The sequence below is a fragment of the Anser anser genome (genome assembly GCF_964211835.1).
Source record: "Anser anser genome assembly, chromosome: 9".
Lineage (NCBI taxonomy): Eukaryota > Metazoa > Chordata > Aves > Anseriformes > Anatidae > Anser > Anser anser.
The window spans coordinates 17,230,217-17,253,378 of NC_139729.1; the positions used below are offsets into that span (position 1 = coordinate 17,230,217).

A 23,162-nucleotide genomic window follows, 5' to 3' on the forward strand; every position below is an offset into this window, starting at 1 on the left:
GCTGACATTACTGAGTGTTACCTTTGTGTGACTTTTATCTTGGGGTCCATGATGTCATCTGTGTTTTTCCCATCTATGGTCCACCACACCTCAGTCCGGGAGTCCTTCAGAAAGGTGAAGAAGACCTCACAGGACAGAACAAGATCATCTCCTGGGAAGAAAGGACCACAGTGAAGTACTGCAAAGCAGGAACAGCACCACAGTGACTTCTGAGCTTCCCAGTGACCCTACCAACTTGAGCTCTGCCTCTCTTTCAGGAGGCATTGAGGCCAGCACACCCTTTCAGACTTCTAACTGTTGAAAATCCTGGACACATTGACTTGTGACAGACAAACAGGAAAAATTATTCTGCTTTCCTAAATACTTCAGAAACTTCTTGACTGCATCAAGTGATCCACCCAATGAGAGGTGCTCCACGCCAACCACTTCTTGGAAAGCTTGGCAGTGCTAGTAGTCCCCCCTGCATAGGGGGGAGAGACCTTAAAGAGAAGCATTTTGGTGTGGAAACACTTGTTCAGGCACTTCACTTCCCCCCAAGATCAGGCTTGGGAGCCTGAATATTGTGATCAGCCCATACATGGCTTTGTCTCAGAGAGACAGTGGGAGAAGTCTGATCTTCTCAGACAAGAAGCACTGCTTTAAAGTGAAGACTCCACTGCTAATCATCATCATCAGCATGGCATTTATTACAGCAGTGTAACGGGACATGATCCATTCAGTGTAGGGAATTGCTCCAAAGAGCTGTCAGTCTAAACAGATGGGGTGGGGGAAGTGGTGTAATACCCCATTACACAATGCTGTAAGGCCAGCAAACAGAGAGCTGTCATTAATTAGGAAGTAAACAGCCAAAAGGGAGAAGAGATGAGCAAAGAAGTGGCCAGAAGGCTGAAACCACTATGTGCTGAATAAAGGAGGGTTGGAGCAAACCACAGCCAGGGACAGGGCTGATACAAAGTCCTACAGGAATTTCTCTATGCAGCTGAGGGTCCTCCATTTCATCTGCTTCTGCAGCTGCGCCAGTTTGCTGGAGTCCTCTATCTCCATGCCTGATTATTTAAAAAAAATAAAATCTGTGTGCACAAAAACTTTAAAGCTGTGCTCTCCTATTCAGTCATGGAGAACTGACACCCCACACCATCTGCCAGACAGCCTGTGGCAGCTTGAGTGCTTGGCGAGGGGAAGCACTGGGAAAGCAGCTGAAGAGCCTCTGTGCCCAGCTGGCCATGCCTTCCCATCCCTGCAGGCATTGCAATTTACCTGCTTCCAGTTCGTAGATGACTTTCTCATTTGGAGACGTGAATTGTGGTGGCAAGGCCTTGTTCGGAGACCCTGTGGGAGAAGAACAGATAGGCCCCCCATCAGAAGCTTTGTGAGAAGTGTCGTCCTTGCAGCCTTGCTTGTGAAGCCCTTCTGCTCTGGAGCACATCACAAATTTGATGATAACACCATCCTGCTGCAGAGTTTTGCACAAAAAGAGATCTAATCCTAGTTCCCAAACAGACCCAAATGTTGATGCTCCTTCAAGGTTCAAGTAAGTCTAGATACAAGGTGTGGACTTCTCAAATCAGAAGAGCCCATGCTCCTCTGAATACTCAGCATCTCAAATTACAACGTATCCCAGAAATTCTTTTTATTTCTGCTCCTAACAAATAAACAATTTATTGTCCTAAGCATTCAATTCTGCTCTTAAAGCAGTAGTTGTCATGGAACTCAGCACGTGCTCTACTGTTCACGAGGTCGTTAAGCTCCATCGACAATTCACTTGCAGGCAGGCTGAGCCCTTGACCCTGGCACAGACTTGTCCAAGCACTAGGCTGGGTAGCTGGAATCATGTCTGACTGACTAGCACTCAACCTCAGCACACAAGGCTTTGAGGTTGCAAGAAGACTGGAGCAAGTTAGCTATTTTGGGACATCAAATAATGATGAACAGAGGGCACTGGAGACAAAAATGAGCAACAGTGCCAGGGCAATGCACTCACACGCCAGCAGAGGGTACCCCTGACCATCTCATGGGCTGTACCTTACCAGCCTAAGCCCGGCCACCCTGTCCCTCTGTTTTTCAGGGCATGGGACATGATGGTGGGTAGGACCTCCAGCGTGACATGCCCTGGACAGTCACAGGAGGCTGAGCCCAGCGAGCAAAAAGAGGTCAGTTGGGTAATGCCGACTGAACACAACCACAAACAAATCCAGTGACAGGCTTTTCTAGCCATTTTCACCGCTTCTGGTGTTATCCACCTGCAGCTTACAATTCTAAAAGTCATTCTTACCCACCACCTTCATCATTACAGTTCTGGTGAGATTATACGTTCTTCCGTGGTCCTTGAATGTCACAATGCAAGTGTAATTCCCTTCGTACGCACTGCGGACAATGCTAATGACAAGCTTCGGCCCTTGGGGGTATCGGTTGTTGAAGCCATCCACCAACTTGCAGGTCTAGTGTCAAGCAGAAAACAACATTTGTGCTTTGGGACTCAAAGAGATACTGGTTTATATCCCCACTAAGAATATTTGTTTTGGGACTATTGATATAATACTTGGGTATATGATATAGGTCAGACCTAAATGCCATGAACCCTGAAACACAAACTAGCACATTCACCTTGAAAACGAGGTGATGAAACAGATGGCCCTAATGGTTTTATCCCACCTAAAAATATAGAGGATTTCAAAGACAAATCTAGTTCTGATCTAGAAGTGCATTTGCAATCAAGGTGAACACCTCAGCAGAGTGAAGAGAGAGAGCAGGAAGAGACAAGAAAATGATGATGTACTCACAAATTGATACTCACACTAAAGGACATGTCCCAGTTGATGTCAGCATCTCTAACTCTTTTGGGACTAATCACGCTACCCTGACTGACATCAGCTGAGGATGAGGCCCCTGCATTGGCAACTGACAAATGAGAATATATAGTACAGAAACCTTACTAACTCTTCTCTTTCTGTCAGAGAAGGCAGGAAACCTTGGCCAACTACCAAGCTAGAGATCCCTTTTCAGGAAGGGGTTAAGCAGATGACATCTTGATTGTCATAAAACTCAAAGATATGCACATTTTCTAAGAGATTATTTCTGAATGGTACGTTTCCAAATCAGATATATCTTAATGGGGCAGCTTAAGACAGGGGTCATATACCATTCTTAATGGTTTTTATTAGGCATAGGATGACTTTCTACCTAAAAAATGACTTCCATGGGGCTGTTTCATTCTACTAATTGATTGTTGAGATGTGAATTTCAATGAACAGTACAAGTAAAGCATTTCAACTACAAGAGTGAAACTGCTCCTCTTGGCTACAAACCTAAGTTCTTCCTGAAGGGTTTAGAGTTTGGTATTCTTTAACTTTTTATTTTTTTCTTTTCAACAGCAGATATATTTGTTGCCAACTTTTTTTACTATTAAATTTGCTCGTACAGCACCTTCTACCTTGAAATCTGAAAGTGCTTTACAAAGCTGCTAGAGAATTCAGTCCCATACCCTCTGGCTGTGCACCCCCTGAGAATTTCTTATTCTCTCTTGACTAAAGGCATCCATCTAGAAAAAAGCACTGGAGGTCAAAATCTAATAAAATTAAGCAGTAGTTGTGTAGGCAAGTGCCTGAGGATAGCCGGAAACAGCCTAATTATCAGAGCAGAGGGCAGTAGGAATGTCTCCATCTTCAGAAAAGAAGTCTGCCAAATTATGGCAAACAGGGCATCCATGGTCCTTGCAGAGCCCTGTTGTACAGCTTCATTCCCTGATCTCATGGGATTTGGAAAGGGGGTTATTTTCCTTTGCTTAAGAGATTTCTTTTTTTGTTGTTTGTTTAACTAAAAATGGAAAAGTGTTTTCTTCACAGGGATAGAGATTTGCTTGCCTTATAGGTCAAGCATACAAACCCCTTACTTGACCCCTCTCCACTTAAGCACACTAGCCAAAAAAATCAGTGTTAGTTCTCTTATCCAAGGACAGTTTTACTCTCAAACTCAATGAAAACAAAGCTTTTATTGTAGCTTTATTCATCTTAATGCTTTAATTGCTGGGCAGATTGAAATACAGCTCCATGATTCTCATGTCACACATTCCTTTTCAGATACAACACTGCATCCCACCACTGCCCAGGTAAAGACAAAAAGTGCTTCTTACCTGGTACCACCTGACAGTTGGTGTCACACTAGCAGGGTAAAACCCATCAATATCTGGACATATGATCTTCTCATTAGCATGCTCCAGGTAGAACTTCTGCTCAGTGGGTTTTATTGAATGGCTCACACATGAGTCTTGGTCTTTTGGAACAACCTCCAAGGGAAAGGCAACTTTGCTACAGTAGGTTGTATTTCTAAGGACAGAGGAGGATAGGGTTGATTAAATGAGATTGGCTTACTTCTGTATCAGGGGAATGAAATAGGAATCACACATGCAATAATGAGCTTCGTAGCTCTGGTGTGGTATATACAGCCTTAGCTGACTCATTTACATTTGTGAAAGGAAGCGCCATCAGAGATGGCTGCACCAGCTCAGAAAAGGCCATAAACACGATTAACAAGCAACATCCACTCTCCTGCTGGTAAAGCAGATAATAGGGTCAAAGGCACTATGAGCAAGAGACAACACGAGGAAGATCAGAAAGAGCTCTTGTGCTCAGTGCATAGCAGATGCTATGCTCATTTTGTACCACACTTAGAGACACTTAATTTCCTAGAAGTCTGAAACTCATGAATCTTTGCCAAATTAGCATGCAGTCAAAACATCACCCCTGCATCTGAAGCTATTTTTACTCTAGACATACAGATCGCTTCTTAATGGTGAGCGCCTGTAGGTTTTGCCATGGGCTCAGCAATAATATTTTCATGGACACTTGCAGTTAGCAAGGAGAGTCATGTTCATTAATGTTTGCAAGTCTCCAAGCACCATTACGATGTAAATTGGCTCAGTGCTGAGTGGTCTTATAATTGTAACATTCTTTTCCCATTAATGCTTATGTAAATGCTCTTCTCCCTACAGAAAGATATGATGTTAACAGCATTGTTTTCCTGCTTCCATGAAAGTCCTTTGATTACAGAAGCTGTACCACACAACCTACCTGAGCATGCACGTGTAATTCCCTGTGTCATTGAGAAGAGCAGGCCAGAACCAAAGAGTGTCTTTCTCCTTACTGATGCGATTATCCGGGAGACGGAAGTTAATGGGCTCCTCCAGATCCCGGTCCTGCCCGATCCTGTACCAGATCAGGGTTAAGCCAGCAGAATGGGCTGTACTGTAGTTATACTTCAAGAAGGTCTCAAAAAGTGGGCATTTGATCTTGGCAGGTTCCCCATCATAAATCTGGATCTGTTTCATGGTGTCCACGCCCCAGTCATCACAGCGTTCTGCAAGCAGGAAGAACAAGGTGCCTGAGCTTGCACATCTGCAGGAAGAAACCAGTTCTGCCCCCCCTTCCCTACAGCCCTTGGTCCCATCTCCATTGAAGTCAGAGGCAAAAGTCTAGCATTTTAAGTGGAAACAAACTTGGCTTTCACAAAGCACAACAAGAACAGTGTGACGAGCTCTAGAGAACCTGAAAACCTCTACTTTCATTTGCAGACCCGCTATATTTCTTCCAAGGTACCATCACGATGGGAGGTAAATATGATAGGATAATCCTGCCTAACACCAGGCTTCCTAGAGAGCTCCAAGATAATTCAACCCTAAAAAAATAACTGCTGTGGGAATATACGATTTGCATGAAAACAATGCCAGAGTTGTGTCCATCCACACAGAGTGACAGGGAAGATGGAAATAGAGGTGTCTTGAGAAGAGGAAAAAAAATGAGCACCGCAAATATCAACCATCCCTTAGAGCTCTGGGCCATTGCCCCGCCAGAGGAAACTGGGCTGGTGGAGCTGGGAGCAAGCACTGCCTCTTCTGTGCTGGATTTGTGAGACTCCTGTGCAAGCCATGCTAACACTACAAACACTAACAAGTGACATGTAGCAACTGTTTACAGCAAAATTAGGGAAGGGAGGCTGAGGAGCAGGAGAGACATTACGGAGGAGACAACAGCAGGTTCGCTTGGGGATCACAAGCGGCCCCCTGGTGCCTTCCCCAGGTACTGTCCAACGGGATCAGTGCGGCTCACGGCAGACTCAGGCTGGCAGACACTGGGCAGCAAGAGAAAAAGCTGTTCAATTATTTTTTTTATTATTATTTTTTAAATTGCTTCTAGTGAACAGGATCAAGAGAAACAGCATGCTCAGCACCCATTTATCTTCTAAGAGCTCCTTCCCACCCTACTCCTCCCACCCACGAGGATGTCCCATCACAAAGGGATGGGGTGCAAGCAAAGCAGGGCGCCAGCTAACCTGGGAACAACCTGCACTTCCCAAGTCCCCATGCTGACAGGGCAGAGGTGGCACGGCACGCTTCCCAGCACACCCCTGCAGCTGCTGCGACGCATTAGCTAGGGCAGCCTGATGTCTCAGAGCCCTAAATGAGTCCTACAGAAAAGAGGTTGCTGCCTGCAGCTGCCCCAGGAGAGGCATCACAGCCACCCCAGAGACAGCACTGCAAAGCTTCTCTAGTTTGCAGATATTAGAAGAACTTGGACAGAAAGGAAAAACAGAATACAATATGCTCTTTGAGCCCAATTCTTCTGAACTGACTTCACAGGCCCAAAGCAGGATTTCTGGCATTTTATCTTCCTTAAATAGACAGTAGGATGTAGCTTGGCCCCAAATTCATACTTAATTAAAAAAAGCAAAGAGAAACCTTTGAGAAGACAGGCCCACAGTGCTTTAAGGCAGCAATGCTAACTCATGTGGCTCAGCAGTGTTTAGTCATGGGGAGGCAGAATTGGGGCCAATAATAATAGAAATGCTTCCTGGCTGTTTTATACACATAACTGTAAATACAAACTGCACAGCTGCTACAGCATGGCAAACTCCCACGCGATGGAGCGCTACTTCTGGACAGAGTGAAATAGGCTGGGAGGAGGTGGTGAGGCTAACAAGAGTCCAAGTTTTAGGAAAACAAAACCCGAACCATGGGGAATGCCATAGCTCATCATCTCAGACATACAGATACTTCTTGCAGAAGTACTCAGCATCAGCCTGTACCACTGCTATTACAGCCAGTGGCAAGGCTCATTCTAAAAGACCAAAATCACTACCAGACATCTCACACCATGAGCAGGTGCAGAGTCACCCAGCACCACCATGGTGGAGGCCAACTGGAACCAGTATGCTGGTTCATGCTGGTCAGGCAACTGCATTAGGTCAAGTTTCCATGTAGTCAAAAACAAGACAAATGAGCCTGCCAGTGCCTGGCTCTAATTGCATGTTGAAGATCTCATTACCATTCACGTGAGGGGCATTTGTTTTCATAAAGAAAGCGCCTTCCTCTCTGAAAGGGGCAAGGTCTCAAAGCAGGCCTGTGCCTGTACATCAGGACACCCAGGTTCTCTTCCCTGCACCTGACTTTGCAGGGTCCTCTTGGGCTGCAAAAAGGAAAATTATCCTTATTACTTCAAATAGCAGGACTGGAGAGGAAGAAAACTATATAAAAAATTACTGTATTGAAATTCTTGGAGTCAAGATCAATGAATTTTGCAATCATGAGCAGGTCTTGCATTTTGCAAGAGCTCATAAATCAGCATTGTAAAGCTACTTACCCGTTCTACCTGAATGAGTAATTGAAAATAAATATATTGCTTTTGAGTAATCCAGAGGGGAAAAAAATACATCATTGTATGGGCCTTGCTTTCTTAGCTGGGGGAGGAAGAGAGGCTGTTGTTCTGCACTGTAAGAGCGGTACCTGGAGATTTTGTCGCGGAGCTAGCCAGTTCACATGACTTCAGGAATGCCAACACACCCTAAGGCTGCCCGTGTCAGGTTGTGTTCAGGTGTCCTGCACGCTCCAAGCTCAACCCCAAGTGCAGCACATAACCAAGCCAATAGCAAGCTGCTACACAGAGATCACAGCAGCAGACGTGTGGCTTGAGCCTGCAGGTTGTGCTTGCCACTGCAGTGACAAGGCTTAAATCAAGTGGGTTCAGTATTCATACTCTGAATTTGGGGCTTCCCTTGACAAATGGAAACCCAGTGAAGCTAGGGAAGCTATATGCAACACCACAGTCCCTTCCACACTGCAGCAAACAGCACTATACCCGTAACAGATGGAGAGAAAACTCTATGAAAAATCCACCATCTCACAAATGCATCTTCCCACAAATGCCTCTGCAGAACATGTGAAAACAGCCCCCCTTTTCTTATTACTACTCATGGTTCAACTGACCCCCTTATGGTGAGTACTCTGCAACCATGCAGCAAAGCAATCTATGACCGATAACACCTTCCCTGACAGACAACACAGATAAGGAGGTAAGGAAGGTGTATATTTTTAAATATATTCGCTGCATTGACATCAAACTCTGCCAGCAGGGGTTGATCCACCTAAAGGCCCCAGAGCTTCACAGGTCCCAGAGAGCACCAGAAGTGGAATGGAGGGAGGGAGGCTGCATAGTAGAAAAACACACCTCCAGCACAGGAAAAGGACAGAAGGAAAAAGACAGGAAAAAGCACAGAAAGGCCGTGGTACAGCTGCTTCACGTGCCTCAAGATAAATACATGAGCAGGCTGCTGCACTACAGCTCTGCCCTGATGCACACTGAGAAGTAGCTTGCACACGCAGGTGAATCAGCAAAGTTAATTCCAAGTGTTTTCCTTGCTTGGTCTGTATGTTGCAGTCCTCGTTCATGGGAATATCTACTATTGTACTAGGGACAGCAAGCTCTTCCGTTGCAGAAACAGCCTGATCTGCCCCATTTCAAAATCTGGTGCTGCAACACTCTTCAACATCAGGCATCCCAAAGCAGACTGCTCCTCAGAAGCCAAACAAAGCTGAAGAAAGTGGCTTCTCCAGACGCAAAGCAGAAAATGAAAGGAGAGAAAAATAATGATGTTGCTTAGCTGCAGAGGTGAAAACAGACATTTCTGGAAACCTTTCCCAACCTTTAATTTACCGCTCTGATTTACCCCCTAGGGAACTGAACACCAAGTACACCCAACTGAAACGCTTCCTTCAAGATGCGGCTGCAGCACCTATTAGAAGCACCCACACAGTCAAAAATGAGATAAAATTGGTGCAATTATTTGGATTTTCAAGGGGAGACAAACTGCAGAACCCACAGATTAAAAATAAATAAGAGAGCAAGGCCACATCAAGAAGCGCAATGCCCTTTTTTCTCCCTCCTGTTTGGCAGTTCTACACAGTCATTTTAAGTATACTCATGGTACCTCCATTTAAAGAAAAAAAAATCTCCACCACTAAACCACCAGTTCCACCCTGCTTCCACCCCATCTCTCTGTCCCTCCCCTGGGGCTACAAACAAAAGCTTTCCGCTAGCTAAAATTTCTGCAAAGAAATATAGAGCCACTCTTGTGACAGGCCATCCATCACACCGGCACAAATCATCCTGCCACTTGCCAAATTGATGTGTCCTTCGTAGTCGTCTCTAATCCTTAGGAGGGGGCCCGACCCACACGCAGAGAGAGGCTGTGCTGACATTTGGGCGATGCTCTTCCCCACTCCGTGCCACCCGTAGTGCCAAAAAGGGCTGCACTGTCATCCTACTTTCTTCTTCTGCGTTATCCTAAAGCAAAGCTGAGCTGAGTCCATCTTCCTGCGTGGAGGGCAGTCAAACCGATGGTTAGCTTGATACGAGTATCAAAGAAAGCTGGTCCAGGAAAGCAATTAAGACTGAATTAATCACTACCACCTTTAAAAAAAATTCCCCCTACCCTCTTTCAAGCGCACAGCAGTTTGCCAGCGAGTGGGAAGCAGAGAAAGCCAGGCTGAATGGCGGAGCTGCTCTCAGAGTAAAGGAGGCACCAGCTGTGGCCAGCCGCCACGCGTGGGTGCGCTTTCTATTCACACGGGTGCCAGGAGCGCCCACGCTTCCACTAGGTCTGAGGTTTTGCTTTCACACGTGCATCCTGCATAGGAGTGTGGCACAGCGTGCTCCACGACAGCAGGTTTTGTTCAGCAGCTGAGAAATGAGGCAGCATAGCAGGAGAGCATCTCCCACTTGGCTTGTACCCCATCTGACCACGCACACAACGGAGGAAGGGTGGCACCGAGCAGAGCGAGTGAGAGCATCTCCCTGTGCTGGGAGAAGCAGCAGATCCAAACGTGCTGAAATCAGTGGGTATTAGAGGACTCAGGTAGCCCCAGCCAAGATCAGCTAGCTTTTAGTATTTGTTCCCACCATCTCCAAAGCAGATATGTTGGTCAGAGGGTCTGGAAATTGGAACAAGCTCAGCACCACCTTGGAGGCTCAGCGTAGAAGCTGCATGAACTCCGCAGGAGTTTATAATCTGATTTCCAGTGTGAACACATCAAAAAGAGCCTGTTATAACCTCACTGCCTCCTTCCCCCCGCCTCTCCAACATAAGTGAAAGTGGTGCTGGCACAAGCCTCCCTGTGATCAGCTGCGAGGCACAGCGTGCAGCCCAGCCCCATGCGCGCGATCCTGCTGTGACGGCACCAGCAATGGGGCTTCACGCTTCTCCCAGGGCTCCTTCTGCCATGCTGCTGAGCTGCAGTGCTGCTGTGAAAGCATCTCCACGGGAAGCTGCTGACGGAGCAGCATCTCCCTCTGAATGCTTATCATTTCAGTACATGGAACAGACAAGAAAGGAAGGCGGAAAGAGATTCAGTGTTTCCAGAAGCACTTATACAATGCAGTTGATAAACTTTAGGTCCTGCAAGTCTAGTTCAAACAGCTTCATGAAAAACAAGCTGTGGGAGCTTCTCTTGACTTCAGCACAAGCCAGGACTTCAGAGGAAGCAGCCAGAGCATGACACCCAAAAATGATCAATCTGTAATGGAGCCCATAGCTCTCAGCTCGGAGCCTCCTTACCGATCAAGCACAGTCTAATGAGGAGAGGGGTGGTTGTTGTTTGTCTTAAGACTCCTCCACAGTGATCTCTGTGCCTTCAATCTCTATCCATGATTAAAGCTGTATTTACTGAATGTGACACAGAGTGTTTTGGTTACCTCCAGCAACCAGGCACAAAAAAAAAAGTGTTCCGTTTTCTCTGGCAAGCTTGACATGTTTTCCTTAAGGTTAAAAAAACCACCATGAGATCAAAATGATAAAGGTAGGGGTATGAACTGCTTCAAAGCCTGAAGGAGAAAAGGAGCAAATAGCTACTTTCCATCCCGCTTCATTGAGGAAATTGCCGCATGAAGCAAAGTAGAGCAACACAGGAGGAAGAGAGAGAGAGAAAGAGAAAACAGAACAGCCTGTTGCAATATTATCTGTACGAAAGGCAGAGGTGGTTCGCCTGATTCATGCCATGATAAAACCATGCTCAAGCTGGCAGGGACTCTTCCACACACCCGGGACATCCGGTCAGATCAAGGTCCAGGCTGAACTCCTGGCCCTGCTGTGGTCTTGCAGAATTAAACCTGTGCAGCCTCATTACTGCACTGAGCCAGGATCTTGATTGTATCCCATCCTTCTTAAAATACAGCAAAAGATCCTGCACTGCGACTGCAGAAGTGACCATCTAATACTGTAACAGTGACATTCCCAAAATGAGCTTTCTTCCACGTGCTTCTGCATTTCTGTGCAGAAGGGTCACCTTGCATTCACATCTGTACAAAGTTCACCCCTCTCGGCCTCTCTGTGGCCAAGAAGAAGCAAACGCTGTTCCTCTCTCCTTGCCAGGCATGATTCTGGCTGACAAGGAGCGAGGCTGAAGGCTGCAGTTACATGCAGACACCCTGGGTAGCTCCATCCTGCAGGTTTTGTCTCTACTTCAGGGCCACACCCTCAACTTCATGCCCTCCAAGTGCCATAAACTTCTACAACTGCAGTAACTCAGACTGGTATGGGTGGTTATAAAATTATGTCCTAAATTAGGACAGCAAGAAGCTGAGATGGGAAGAGTAGGAGGAAGTCAGGAAATCCCAGGAGAAGATGGTGGGGGAGGGATTTAGTCTCTTTAGAAGACAATAATGCAGTTTAATCTATTTTTCTTTTGACTTTACACACTAAAATAAGCTTCTCAGCTTCTGGGGCTGTCACAAATCATAAGGAAAATAAGGCCACTGGAACCCCATCAGTAGAATAAGAGCGATACAGTAATAATCCTGAGGAGCTGTGCAGGGCTTTCCATCTTCAAAGTGTTTTACAGACAGTAACTTATTAATCCGCAGATTTCCCCTGGCCACAAGTAACTACTCTGCATCTCCGCAGAGAGCAGGGAGACACAGGGTGCAGACTGGCACTCAAGCGGTAGTGCAGGAGGCAGCTCTGACCTCACAGGTCAGACCAGGGCTCCTGGCTGCCCTACAGCCACAGCTGCAGATGTAAATCCATGCAGGATTTGAGCCCATGTTGGGCTCACCCTACCACACAGCCTGTCCAATACCCCCCGAGCAGCTCTCAGAGGAGTTTCTTACACAAGCACAGTGCCTCCTGGCACCGAAGGATTATCTATAGACTGCTGCTACCTGTTAAGTCAGTATCTAACATAGGCCAGCTTTGTTTGGAGACAAAGGGATAACATTATTTTGTATTCATACTGACTGTTATGGTCTTGGACTGGTTTTTCATCTCTTAAACCACTGCGTATCTACATCACCCCAGTGTTGTCAAAGAAGTCATTAGAAGACTGAAACTAGATTCATTGTTTTTTGCTGTCTTTTTTCTGAATATGAAGACATTTGGGTTCATTAAGCATCCTACAACACAAGTAGAGATCTAAGCCTTATTTCCATCTTAAGGATAGCTTAGCTGAGACAAGGAAAGCAGAAGACCCTGAATACCGTTGCAAACAATGTCCCTGAGGTCACATGTAAGGAATTCAAACCCAGGCACTGCAGGTTATAGATACTTTCAAGACCAGAAGATATTTGCCCATGTGCACAGCACGAACAAGTAGTAGACTCAGGCATCCAGCTGAAATGACAAATCCTTTCCCTTCCCCAGGCCCATTTCTACCCCACACTGTGTAGCTACCTGCACCAGCCTGCTCTTTCCACTCATCACCTCCCCTTCCATCCTCCCCAAGCAGACCATGCCCTGACACAAACCCAACCCACCTTGTTAGCTGGGGCTCATCTCCATGATGATTGAGCCAGCAGAGGTGCCCAGGCAAACAGTTCATACCCATACAAAGAGCCAGCTCTCATCCACACAATGTCCTGTGAAACTGGGCTCCAAGGCATCTGAAAAACCTTCAGCTGAATGCACCTTAAATATCCCAGGAGCCAGGTGCCATGGTGCAAGGCCCACACCTGCGTGGACCTGCTTGGTGTCAGGAGAGCACTGGGGCAGCTGCAGGCCACAGCCAACCTTTCTGAGTTCCCTCCCCAACATCTGCAGTTTGGGAAGAAATTAGACAACCCAAACACTGTACCATTACCAGAGCGTTTCCAGTCTCCCACACTAGACTATTTATGGCTTTGCTGGGGTGAAACGGGCTTTAGCTGCCTTTCGGTGCCAGCCACAGGAAACCACACAGCATAGCAGAGGGTTGCACAGGCGGCTGCCCCTCCATCCAAACACAAACAGCCATGAAAGCCCATTAGCAAGAACAGTAGATGTTCTGACAGCCAAACTGGCTTATGGCATACACAAAACAAAAAGGAGTTCTGCACTGAACAGTGGGTCTGCCATCCACAGACGTCCAGAAAATTAAATGCATACACTATAGCGGCTTTGCTGAAGGAATGTTTCAAGTGATCATATGTCCCATGCATCACCCTTTGACATTTATCCTCCTGCAGCACTCTACAATGGCTCTAACTATACTGTACAGAAAACCTTCGGAGGAATATTTAAAAAGCACTGAACACCTCACAGAAAAGCAGGGAGGGCCCTGTCAGATCACTTGGCACGAGCCTGTGTAACCCAAACGCCAGACTCACTCTCTGGGCCTTCAGAGTTGCTGCCGCATTTCCTGGGTAGTCCCCACCACGTCAGACCCAGCTCCCAACACCCTGCAGTGACTGCCTGGGGAGGTCACCATGCTGCTGTGACAGCAGAAGGACGTCATGTCAGCGGCAACAGAATGGCAGGTCCAGAAATCCACGCAAGCAGGGATTTTCCCTGAGAGCAGTGGATCTGCACAGCTGGGTCCCTCTTCTCCAGGCACTCCTAATGCGTGGGAAGTAGCAGAAGAGACCTGGGCCGTGTATTCCTTCTCCTTTGCTGTTTGTTGGCCAGCATTGCAGAGAGGCAAGCACTTGGGGGGGGGGGGGGGTGCGGCTTGCTAAATCTCCAGGGTTCATTTCTGAATGCTGTCCCCTCAAAGCCACTGCCTGTTCTTTCCTCCCTCCCCCTTGCCTTCTGCAAATCGTGCTGTCTCCTTCCACCCCCAAATAGGAAGTCCAGAGCCGAGACGCACACAATCTGCCTCTTCACCAGAGCCCGGCTGACTGCGTGCCAGGGGAGCCGCGAGCATGACAGCATATTTCCTGTCAGGAAAGTGACTCAGTGAGCCGGCTGCAAGAGCTCCTCTTACCCGAGAAGTTCCCCTCTCCCCTTGCAGTGCTGAGGCATGAGTCAGAAGCCGAGAGCCAGAATTTCAGTCCCTTCCGGAACCAAGCAGAAATAGATTTCAAGCCCATGTCCTGCCTGTAACTCCATGACAAGTTGCTGCCACGTGCTGAGCCCTGGTTTCATCCCTTGCAGAAGGGGAATAACAATGCTGACCAAGCAGGGGGCTTGAATTTGCAAAATGCTTTTAGTCAGAGATGGTGGTTTCCACTATCAGTTTGCTTACGTACCCGTTCACGACATGCCCGTAGCCACTGCACGTGAGCGCTACACAACCCCTACAGACAACCAGCGTTGGCAAAACGCACAAAGCATTTTACACATGTCCAATTCATCCAGGATACACGCAAACACCTAAAATGACTGAAAGTCAGTTTTCTTCTGCTGGCCTCAGCTGAGTAATTCCTGCGATAAGCAGGCACTTACCAGAGCTGCTGCAGAAGGGGACCACGCACAGCCACAGCGTCACCAGCAGGGCACAGACCATCTTCATCCTGCCAACACAGTACACCAAGGGGTTCTGGTTATTCCATAACATTTCATTGCTGCAGGCATTTGTTACTTTTTAAGAAAACTGAGCATGTGTTTATTCCCGCAGATCCTTTGCCCACCCACAGATCCTTTAGTTCTTGTATATATATATATTTTTCATTAACATACTCTAAGAGGAGCATCTATCTGCATGACAGTGTTGTCCTGCCTGCAGGAGCTCTCCCAGCTTAGGAGATGACAGCTCAGAAGAGGACAGCCGAGCTTACTGACTCAATCACTGGAACAGACGATATCCATGCACACAAGGAGTAAGGAAGCTACTTGCCTGTCACATACAGCAGGGGAGAAATCCCAAACTTTGAGGTTTCAGCAAAGGACCTCAATATTTCAGCAGTCATTCTGCCAGTGCACACGCTTGTTTTTCAGAAAAAAGAGTGCTGAAGCACATTTGCTCCAAACACAAGCCTGACAGCTGAGTACAACAAAGGCCCATGCAGAGCAACTCCACAGGGCCTGCACGCTGCTGTGGCCCTACAGGCCAGCCACACCGCCAAGCCCTCCCCACACGGGACAATAAGTCACAGACTCGCACACGCTTCAGAAGTGATCCAAACAAACCTTTGTACTTCCTAAGGCAGGCTGAAAACAATCCCAGGCTTCTCAGCTCCTGCTACGGAGCACAGTTTCCTGTAATTTGAGATGAAGGAACGCTGCCAGTTTCACTTGCCACGTGCTCTGGTGTTTGGCCTTCGGCTTGCTCTGAGAGCTGCTCACTCACTAGATTTAATTTCACCGTGTTTCTAGGTTTTCCAGGACGCAACTTAGGAGCTGCTAGTCACGAAAGCTGACATTTACCAGGCGCTCTCGTTAATGGAGCAAAGGTTGCACGTGAGATTCCTGGGTGCCGTCGGAGCACAGAGGGAGAAGAGATGGTTAAAAAGGATGAGCCTCAAAGCAGCTCAGCCCTGCCAGGCAGACGCAGTAATGAACACGGCGACACTGCCAGGAGCACGCTCCTGAGGTGACATGGTAGCCTGTTCCATCAGAGTGCGCTGCAAGGGCAGGGAGAGAAGCCGCAGGGTTCCCTTCGACACGTCCCTCAGAAGCCTCTCCATAATACACACATTATGCTGAAGGTCTTCAGGCACAAGCGGAGAGCGGCTAAGATTGCACAGATTGCAGGTATTAACAAGAATGGGATGCGTGAACTTCCTGAAATCCAGCAGCAGATATTTAATCCTTCTTTTTCAATGCTTGGATTTGAAATGCCTTTGCACAATGCTTTCCCTACATCGGGCTCATCTCTAAGAGACAAAGGGAATCTGGAGCAAGCCTGCTCTTCCCCGCACAGCCCACACACTTGGCTGCCCTGGAAGCCAGGAGCCCTTCAGAAACCTGCGGGCAGCTGCTCAGTTTTATTCCCTGAGGTCCAGCTGAGGCAGCTGGTCATCCCCTACCTCTGTCACCCAAACTGACAGGGCAGCCACTACCCAAACCCTCCGCTATGACCATCTATAACCACATCTGATGTCCCACAGGAAGCCTCCATGGGGAAGAAACATGATTAAGTAAATCCACCCTTTAGAAATGATCAAGAACAGTTGAAACATCTTTGCACCATCAGCTTGGTGAGAAAGAACCAGTGTGTTGCACCTTCGGTGGGAATTTAAGAGCTTCTGGGGATTCAGATGCTGGAACAGAGGGCATATAAACAGCAGGGGATCATTTCCATAATAAAGATTCCTCACAACTCCCTCTCCATTTGCCATTAGATAAGTGCACAGCATGTCCTAATTCACCCTTATTTTCCACTGATTCTCTCTTGTGTTTTGCACAAATCAGACTGAATTCAGTCCTGACCAGGCAAACAGGAGCAACTACTGACTTTGGATGAGTTTCTCTCCTTTAGAGCAACGCCATTCATGTGGCCCAAGGCCAAAATAAACTACTACGTTTCGCTCAGTGATACATAAACTCTGCAGTGAGCTAATATTTACATCCATTAACTGCTTGTAAGAACACACTCCTTTCAGCGGTATCAGAGGCACTAGTTCTCTGTTCCCATGAGCAAGGTATCCAGGATTCCTAGGTCCTGCCTACTAGGATGGAAATTCTCATTTCTTTTTCTACCTAGCTATGAAGTCAGAAGCCCTGCACAGCTTGATTTACCTCTGGTTCATTCCAGGCTCTCCAGAGATTTTATCAGTGGAGACAGACAGACACAGAGCTTGTCAGATTACAGCAATTTCTCCATTACTGGAATGGGAATCATTTCGCCTCAGCCCTGGCTGCTCTGACACTTTATGAAATCCACAGGGCACTGAACCACGGGCTGGCTGAGGAGAGCAGACAACCTCCTCCATGGCCTGACCACCCTAGCATTTAAAAGCTGAAAGACACCCCCCCCAATACTGCTAGAACTGTGATGCTTTACTTACATGGCCCAAAAAGCTGCGATGTACTCCAAAGAGAAAGGTGTTCACAGAACAGTCCTGCGGTTACGCGGTGTGGTCATTTATCCCCAGAAGCACAACGTGATTCTGCCCATGACATCAGGAAAAGAGCATTGCACCCACTTTCATGCAGACAGAAAAGATGGGTTTTGTAATGCTGTAAGAACATAATGCCACAGCGCTAAAACCCACCCGCTCTTACCAGGAACAGAAGGATTTTTCCTCAGCCTTTTCCAGCAACCTGCTTCTTTGTTTCGTGACACCGGAAAGCATGTTGTAATTTTACCAGTACGTGACAGCTGCAGCAGTGACTGGGTAACTTCTTGCACAATTTGGCATCATTGCCTGCAAGACCAGCACCACTGGCTGCAACCGAGGAGCCAGAGGTCAAGGAGTACAAACCCCAAACTGCACTGGTGGGGCTCACCCAGCTGCATTCACCCAAAGAGGTCACGGACCTCACCTCCAGCACACAGGCAAATTGCACAAAAAGCAAACCCTAATGGGAGCCAGGAATAAATCAGTGAGCAGAGGAGCATACCGGCTCAGAAATCACACAGCAGCTAGATAGCAGGTAATCAGAGCAGCCAGAAGAAGGCTGGAGAGCTCAGATACATCCTCAGCACTCCAGGAACTTCTCATGAGACCAATATACTCTGAAGTGTTCTTAATGCCTCCATAAATTAACATGTTAATAATAATTCATAGAGCAGTTGGGGAAAACAATTCATCACCGCCGTTAAGAATTCTATTAAGGAATTTATTTTCTTTTTGTTTCTGAGTGCTTTCTGCTTCAAACTTTCACCTTCCACTTACTGGGCAAGAAAGAAAAGAGCAGGGGGAACATGGTCACGGTGGGGTCTCCTGTTCTCAAAACCAGGGTGGTGGAGAGGGTTGGGTTTGTATTTGATACTCACTAAAAGCAGACAATGTCACCAAAACACGTGGTATTTTCATATAAAACATATTTTGTTAAAACACCTTTCCCAAACAGACCTAAGTGAGGGATTGTTCACTATTGCTTTTAGCAGCATGGACCCCACAAAGCCTCTTGCATTTTCCCAACAACTGTAAAAACAAAGACGCATATCGAAAAATTGATGAAGAGAGCTGTTCTCAAAGTAGCTACTGTACACTTATTCTTAAAGACAACCATGCTAATTCTAAAGAACAATGCCACATTTTAAGAAACTGCCTTTGTCCCTTCTAACTACAGGCACCTAGAGAGAACTGACAGCCTTTTTCCTTTTCTCTGAAGTCACACTACTGTATGCAGAACAAAAGCACCCTTCAAAGCGTCATCACTAAGTACTCTGGCTGAAAGGGCATTTAAAATAAAACAGTTGTTGGGAAGAGGGGAAAAAAATAAAACTGCTCTGGTCATTTGAATGGTGTTACATATTTTTCATTATGTAATTCTGTCCCAAGCCCCCCTGAGTCAAAGGGATTTGAGAGTACAGGACTGGCTCTAAGAAGAGGGATGCTGACATAGGAAAACAAAGGAAGACAAACTAAAAACAAGAGTAGGCCAGCTTCAGAGTTGCTTTGCTTCTAAACTAAATAGGTTTGGGGTTCTTCAGGGCACCAGTAAGGGAACAAACTTCTGGGCTGATGCTGCCAGGGCTTCAAAGCACTCATCAGCAAGAGAGTCCCACTCCCTTTACTGGCAGGCAAGTTGGCTGTGCAGTGCCGTGCTGCATAGCGGGGCCAGCATGCAGGAGAGGGGCAGGGCTCCTCTGCTCCCATGTCACCATGGGCACATGAGCCCAGGGTCCCTGCATCCTCACACAGCGCTGGAGAAGGCTGCTCGATGCATTTACTGTGTTTCTTACGTGTACAATCAAAGCAAATTTAGAGAACCTAAAAGGCAGACAAAGGGTAGGCTGCAAAGGCAGCTGCAGACAAGTAATGGAAAGAGAAAAACACTGAGTGGGAAAAGGCTTTTCAGCCCTCCAGGGAACATTTTTGCTTTTCAGTACGTTTAGGACCAAGTCAGACAATAGGGGGGATTATTGCAGCATAAGCCTTAGTGCCACTTAGCTGGGACTTGCACAGCTCATGCTGCCCCTGCCTCTGCTCCCGAGGCCATTGGGGTGCTGAGCAGCACCAGCCTCTGCTATAGAGTCAGGGTTTCCACTCTCGTCCCTGCCCAAAGCAAAGCCACTCCTGCAGTGAGTTTGCCAGCCCTTTAGAAAGCCCTCCCAAGCAATGTAACATTACACTGAAGCCCCTGGAGACATGAGTTGAAGGACAGATGACAGGGTTTGAAAGTCCAGCCTTCCCTCTCCAGGATGAAGCAGCACATTCATCAACACTAAACCAGCAGTGGTTTGATAACGACCACCACAAGCAGCCAAGCACATTTTCCCTGCTCTCTGACAAGCCTTGTCACATCACTTCAAACACAGGCCCACTGACCAACAAAGGGTCCCAAACACTCCTTCAAAAAAATATTTGCATCTCTCCTAAGTGCAGGGAGCCCATTTTGCAGCAGCTCCATGAGCCAGGCACATTTTGGCAGGCTGTATCAGGGCTAACCCCATCCCTCAGTCAGTGGCAAGCACGAGAGCAGCAAGCATGACCCAGTCAGCACATCTAGGGTGACGCATCCAGTGCGGAGACTGCAAGACCAACACAGAAATCCCACTTCTGCCACAAGCTTTGCATATTACCCATGGTTGTCCCTGTAGCCCTTGCACCCCCCAGTTTTCCCATCCACAGAAACTCACCAGGCAATTACACACCTGACAGCAAAGCAGGCTGAAAGCATTTCCTTCTGAAGTGTTTCCATTTCAAAGGCAATATATGCCATCAAAAACAAAGGAAACAGATTTGGGCAGACAAACTTTCTCTACCAGCTAAAATCACAGCAACTATTAAACACTTGCTTTTGCAGAGAGGGGAAGCAAAGGAAACTAGTGGGAGTCAGATGGAAAGCTGCCCTGGTGAGACAGCTCCCCTGCTGCTAGCACAAAACATCTTCTGTCTTCTCTGGCCAGAGCTGGTCTCCATTACACCAGCGCTGGAAGCACTGGGAGCTACAGCACTCACACTCAGCTTTACACCTAGGTCTACTGAGCAACTACTCCCCACCCAACCAAAAATAATAATAATGAAACAAGCCAATGAAACCTGACCTGGAAGCGATCTTCTTGGTCAGTAGCTCAACAAGCTCTTTGCCAACTCCCAATCACGACACCAGGCTAGCAGGGCTGCAGCCTGCTAGGCACTTGCATCCCATGCCACGCCTGAGATCCCAAGGGAAAGCCGGGCCCACGGGAGCCCTCACAGGGGTCCCACGCGCCTGCCTCCAGTGCTTGGCAGCCGACCCAAGGGAAAGCTGGAGCTCACTGCCCTGCCCAAAGCCAGCCTGCCTACACAAAGGGCGTCAGAGCAAGAGGAAGGATGGATTTCATTTCCTCCTGCACGTCACCCTAAAGCCCTGCTGTCCTGAAAGGACACGATCCTTTCATCACCTTGGTTTTAAGGACATCCTTTGAGGCAAGACATATTGACCTCAAGAAACGTTTTTTCTTCCGCTTTTTTTGACAGTAAATGTACCATCCTGTGGATGAACGAGACGCACAGGTGCATCACCCTAGGGGTCACACAGGGAAGTGGGGACAGAACAACTCCCAGGCTATTTCTGCTTCAACACAGCAAAGCAAACTGCAGCAGCAAGGTGCCCGTCGAAGGCTGGCCAAAAGCTCCAGCGAGCAGAGAGCAGCCTTGAGCTCAGAGGAAAGTGGGAAGAGGTTCCCTGACAGCAAGTCATTTCTGGGAGCTTTCTAGTGGTGCAAGGTTTGGCCCCGCCAATGCTCATCTGCTTGGGTCACACAGGTGACTTCCAAGCAGGAAATTTGTGCTATATTATTGACATTCAGATAGCATCTCCTGGAGTCCTTTCAGCTCAAAATATTTAAAGCTAATAAGCAGAATTCAGAGGAAGGGGCCATTTACATACACACAAAGAAAAAAGGAAAATGACCTAGACAGGCAGAGAGGAGAACAGAGGTCTTGAAGATACATCTGGAGAAAGCCAGCATTGCTGCTTTTCCTTTTCAGTTTTTGTGGGGTCCTCCCAGGGCTTGGCAAAGCAGAAGTGCTACAGATCCTACACACTGCTCTGCTGGAGCCCAGGGTGCCACTGATTATACTCCAGCAGCTGCTTAGCAGGCAGAGCACGTTGCATTTCATACATTTAAAATAAACTAGTTCAATAATCCAGCATCTCTCAGAAATGTATGCACACCTGGACAGGACAAATAAACAGCTGTGACTGTTACAGAGAGATCTGTGGAGTGGGCTGAAGAGGGACAGGCTGAGCCACGGCTATGAAATCAAACGGCACAGATTACTAATGCATACATGCTGGCCACCAAGCAGTTCAAACACCAACCTACAAGAGCACTTCTGTGCTCAGGCAAAAGGTATCCAGCCAAGATTTTCTATTTTTTAAGTCTGAATAGCCAGGGAATGAAAAGCTTCCAACAGAGCTTCAAAGAGAGCTGAGACCTTCCGCGAAGCCAGACAATGCTTCTATTTTGGATGGCGATGTTATAGTGAAAGAAGAGCTCCAAGAAACACCCGTGTGCTGCCCCAGCAGAAAATAAACTGACAAACTAATCTTTGCACAGGAAAAATAAAAATAAAAAAAATCTGCAACCAATGTGGCCTGGGGAAATTTAAGGAATCCAGAAAGAGATTCCTTCCTCTCTTCAAGAGCACTGGTGAGCTCCTGTGGAATATCTGCAGACATCTGAAAATGAGTATTTAGTTTATATATTGTTCCCCTTAACCTTTTTAATAGCTTTTAGATGTAGGCAATGCCACTGCCTTCCCTGAGAGGTTATTCCATGCTCCATGTGGATACAGCAGCACATCCACGCTGCACAATAGAGCACCCAGCAGCTCACCCAGCTTGCTCAGCCCAAGGCTCTAAACCCAGAACGCGATGCAGACCCAGGCAGGTCTCTCAGCTGGGCTTACCATCTTTCACAGGAGCAGCTTGGGGCTCTCAGACCCAGAGCAGCTTTCCCAACAGCATCTCCCTCTAAGAACAGCAAGTGCTTGGCACCAAATGCCAGGGAACAGCAGTGTCTTTGCACAGCCCACCCGTCACAACAGGGACTGCACAAGCTCTGCTAAGCACTAGCTGTAATAAACACTCAACATCAAAAAAAAAAAAAAGCCACTCTCTTTAAGTTCAAGCATTTACTGCCAGGTACATACCTGCTCTTTCACTTTGCCTCCTTCCCTTTATACCCCTAGGTGCTTGCAGACCACATTCCCAGGATGGCTACTCAGCTCCAGCCTCTTTCCCATTTTGTTTCCCACAGCAGGCAAAAAACCCCAAGCACCCAGCACCCTGAGGTACAACACAAAGTCTCACTTCCCCTTCTAAGCAACCTTCTTACTATACACTTACCACAACCTGCCCCCCCCCCCCAACGCAGACTGCAACATTTCCAACACTACAGACAGGCTTACCCACGCTGCTGCTAAGGGGTGAAGAGCTGGTCTCTAACTCTACCTACAGCATAAGGAAAGATTTTCCTCAGGTGACTCCATTTATCTTGGGATGAGCAAGATATTCAAGGGTAAAAGCAAGCCAACTGAGCTTTTCATTCTCAAATTTGGGCCACACGGGGTTTCCGCACCTGGCACTTCTTTTAATCAGGTTAA

General features: G+C 47.3%; 1 protein-coding gene across 9 annotated transcripts in view; it reads right to left on the reverse strand.

Annotated features, from left to right (window-relative positions):
• IL1RAP (interleukin 1 receptor accessory protein) overlaps positions 1-23,162 on the reverse strand; it is a 45,815-nt gene that overhangs the window by 14,714 nt on the left and 7,939 nt on the right. For 3 of the 9 annotated variants that reach the window (XM_083848006.1, XM_083848001.1, XM_083848005.1), the window contains exons 2-7: positions 14,959-15,026; positions 5,067-5,352; positions 4,130-4,322; positions 2,273-2,438; positions 1,258-1,329; positions 22-151 (exon numbers count right to left, since the gene is read on the reverse strand). In XM_083848006.1, the coding sequence (XP_083704132.1) occupies positions 22-151; positions 1,258-1,329; positions 2,273-2,438; positions 4,130-4,322; positions 5,067-5,352; positions 14,959-15,025 (914 nt within the window). In that variant the 5' untranslated portion in view covers position 15,026. Of the gene's footprint in view, positions 1-21; positions 152-1,257; positions 1,330-2,272; positions 2,439-4,129; positions 4,323-5,066; positions 5,353-14,958; positions 15,027-15,349; positions 15,599-17,462; positions 17,485-22,466; positions 22,642-22,709; positions 22,863-22,967; positions 23,104-23,162 lie in introns of those variants that run through there. The other 6 variants (XM_083848000.1, XM_083847998.1, XM_083848002.1 and 3 more) reach the window with 6 other exon arrangements.